Raw genomic sequence first — 3,776 nt, forward strand, 5'->3', positions numbered from 1 at the left:
AACTACAACTTGTAAACATGAAAAGCAAGAAAGAAAAAAGATCGGGGAGGGTAGGGGAATTTTTCTCCTAGCCAGGTAATAAGAATAAACTATTTTAATACAATCGCAATAATGAAGTTAGCTTAATTGAATTAAATGGTACTTAGCTTATTACTCATATACTATTATATATCTTTGTTTAACCTAATTTTGTCGGTGATCTTTTGTCAATAAATCATATGCAGGTAACACTAATTCAATTTGTAGTTTATCCTAACTTCAAAATTGAAATCTTATGGTTCTTAATCTTTAAGTTTTTTATTTTTTATTTTTTAAAAAAGTACTATAAACTAAGGTATTTAAACAAAACAAAATGTATTAAATTTAATTTTAAAATTTCCTTGATCATGCATTTTTGTCTCCACATCCTTGATCCAACCTTGTGGTCTTGTGGATCACGTTATTATCGTGCAGCCTTTAATCCTCCATCTTTTATGTTAGTTTTTTGTGTTCTCATCTCATCTCATCTCATCATGCATACTCATTTAGAAAAAAAGAAAAAAAAAACACACACACACACACACTGTTTCTATGTACCAAGGGGGCATATAGTTGGTGGAACTAAACTGTGTATGTGAATAAGACATTTGGAAAATCGAATCACATTAACGTCAAAGAAAATGTGCAATGTGATATAGAAGTTACAAGATAGGTTTGATAGAAATTACCATCCTAATTCAACTTTCGGATTCAGAAATTTTAAGGCAATAGGTTCAAGATCTGCTTACAAACATTCGAACACAAGTACCAAATTAGTTTACCAAAACCTCCAAAAAGGACCCAACTCAATTTTTTGGCCGCTCAAGTTTTTCACTATTAATTCATTTATTATGTGCAGTGAAAATATTACTGTATAAAAAACTCATTCATATATTTGATCAAAGAAGATATTCTCAAAGATGTTATGCATGCGTCTATTCATCTCATATCAGCATGGTCAATGTCAAACAAAAATTCAATTAATTATCCACACATGACACAAACTTATAAATTTGGACAAAAACAAGTCTATAATAGGGTGTTTTTTTTTAAATAAATAAAATAATATTTTAATTACTAAAATAAATAATTTATAACATTTATACTGAAATGCGTCGCTTCTCTTATCTCGTTTACAATATAAATGAGATAAGATAACACGAGATAAGGTCAAATAGAAATATAATTTATATATCATTTACAGTATAAACGAAATACATATTATCATATTTCGTTAAAATTGTAAACGAAATAGGTGAATAATTATAATGTTTATACCGTAAACAAGATACGTGAAGACAAATTTTCAACAACTATAAAAGAAGGTAGAATCATTTGTATTCTCCACGAATATTTTAGTACTTCTTTTCTATCTATTTTTTCTGAAAATAAACCAAAATATCTAATAATAGTAGATACTTAGTTGTAAGTATATATCTGAATTGCCGTATAAAAAATAATAGGGATAATAGTGTGTTTAAATACGTGTTATCTCCTTTACACTGTAAACGAGATAGAGAAACAAGCATTTTTGTAAAAACGTTACAACTTATTTATTTCAGTAATTAAAACATTTTTTTATTTAAAAAATCCCTATAATAGTGTTTGCCTAGAAATAAAACTAATAACCAATCATCAGTAAATATAAATAAAATATTTAAAAATATTCCAGTTATGGACCAAAATTGGCGGTAGCATAAACACAATGTGCAGCCACCCTAGGGAATATATCCTTCAAAATTGTAATAAAAGCAACCGACATTAAAAAATTTTAAAAAATATCAAGTTTGCCTTTAACATGATGAATTATATTTTGCTATTCTAATGGAAAATAATACTGTTATATAATACTAAAGCTGCAAAGCCACCCACTGATTTAAGATGATTGCAACTCCTAATTTTTGTTCTCTCCAAAAAACAAACCTGCGATGGAAAACAAGCATTTCAAGGCTTCAAAATCTAAATTAAATATCTAAATAAATAAAAGATAGAGATTCAAGATTGTACAAAGCTAAACCAACACATACATTCCTTAAAAGTTTTGAAAGGAAAAATAAATAACCTATTTAGTCCAGAATTTAATGCTGATAAAAACTACACAAACCAGGCAGTATTTACTACTTAGTAATATTACTAAACCAACAAATTATGCCATGGATGTTTAAATTCTAGCTTCTGTTTTGTGTACCTGTTCTCTGAAGTGAAGATATCATTTTCAGATGGTAAAGCGCCACCGGATTAATAAAATAAAAATGATTACCATCTTAAAATTTATTGATCCAATGGTAAAACCCCGTTATATTACCTTGTCAACTGGAATCTAAAGTGAGATCCTCACTCACTAAAGAGGATCCAAACTGCTGTGACACTATTGTCATATCAGATATTTATTCAATTAACCAACAATTAATCAACACAACTTAACAAAAAGATGAATAAATAAAACAGCATTAAAACTTAAAACAAACTACTAATAACAATCTAAAGATTGTACCAGATCCATATAGAATTAAATTAGTCCTCCTCCATTGGAACCTCTGGAATGTCAAAACGATCTTCTTCAATGGGCTTGATAATCACAGATACTGGCGAAGGTACTGGGTATGTCAAGGAAACGGCCGGAGGTACAAAAGGTCAAACAATCATAATTAGGTGGTTCCATAATATTTAGAGCTAGACATGTTACGTTTAAAACACAATCCCTTATTTCTCAAGATTGAAAATTGCTTTAAAATTGTCCATGCATTAGCCAGAGCATTTAGAATCTCTTTAACAAAAGGATATAGATTGACATGAGATCTTCGTCCTTTTCACCTCGGTTTCGGCTGTGGTCCAGCTCTTTAATAATTTCAGGTGTAACCTGTAGCAAGGGAAAGTAAATTATGACCAGAAACTTAAAACACAAGCAAAGCAGCCCAGACAGGGATACGGAACTCACTAATCTATGATTTTGCTTTTCAAGTAGAATCCTTAAGTTATCCTTGTCTTCCTTTAGCAGCTCATTTTTGTACCTGAAAGAGACATCAATCGAGAACACTCGATTAGAAAGCCTGCTGGAAAATTGATGATAATTCCTACCTGGGACAAGGTAGATTATTAAGGCATAGACAACAAATTGATGAACATCAAGACTCTAAGAACATTTAATAACACACAAATCTTTTTTAAAACATTAACCAAGTGGGAAGAAACATTTATATCAAATGATTAAGGGAAATGGCAAATCACTGACCTCTGCACAAATGCAAGAAGTGTCTGGTGCCATATAACAGGCATTAGTCTAGTGTCGTCGAGAAATCTCATAAAGTGAGCCACTACTGCATCAACCACCCGATACGGCAAAGCATATTTCTTCTCCAGTAAAATCTTTATGAAATAGCTGCAACGATTACCAGAATTAATTGCCATGACATATTAAGGAAGAAAAGCTATTTTGATCAGATGCTTTATAGTGCTATATCATCTAAGACATGAACAAAGCACATTAATTAAATCAGAATGCATTAAGGCTGTCCAACATCTTTTGAATCCAATGTTTTGGGAGAAGACCATTGGTTTACCAGGCCCTATTATTGGGAATCCAATTAATCCAACTCAATCCATAGAGGTCCCAAAGGGGGTGGTCCTGGCTCTCCCAACAAGAACTTCTCTCATTTCCAATAGTCGAACCTCCTAGTTATAACCCCAAGCTTTAATGTTACATGGAACATTTTCTAATGAACTATATTATTTATTAATTAATTATTAAAGATTAACTT

At 30.7% G+C, this 3,776-nt stretch overlaps 1 protein-coding gene across 4 annotated transcripts in view; it reads right to left on the reverse strand.

The window, feature by feature from the left end:
• LOC107609838 (bystin) overlaps positions 1,654-3,776 on the reverse strand; it is a 5,616-nt gene continuing 3,493 nt past the window's right edge. For 2 of the 4 annotated variants that reach the window (XM_021107330.1, XM_016311883.2), the window contains exons 8-11: positions 3,251-3,397; positions 2,957-3,029; positions 2,803-2,878; positions 2,289-2,612 (exon numbers count right to left, since the gene is read on the reverse strand). In XM_021107330.1, the coding sequence (XP_020962989.1) occupies positions 2,533-2,612; positions 2,803-2,878; positions 2,957-3,029; positions 3,251-3,397 (376 nt within the window). In that variant the 3' untranslated portion in view covers positions 2,289-2,532. Of the gene's footprint in view, positions 1,942-2,152; positions 2,169-2,288; positions 2,613-2,802; positions 2,879-2,956; positions 3,030-3,250; positions 3,398-3,776 lie in introns of those variants that run through there. The other 2 variants (XM_016311882.2, XR_002351148.1) reach the window with 2 other exon arrangements.

Source organism: Arachis ipaensis, chromosome B07 (genome assembly GCF_000816755.2).
Source record: "Arachis ipaensis cultivar K30076 chromosome B07, Araip1.1, whole genome shotgun sequence".
Taxonomy (NCBI): domain Eukaryota; kingdom Viridiplantae; phylum Streptophyta; class Magnoliopsida; order Fabales; family Fabaceae; genus Arachis; species Arachis ipaensis.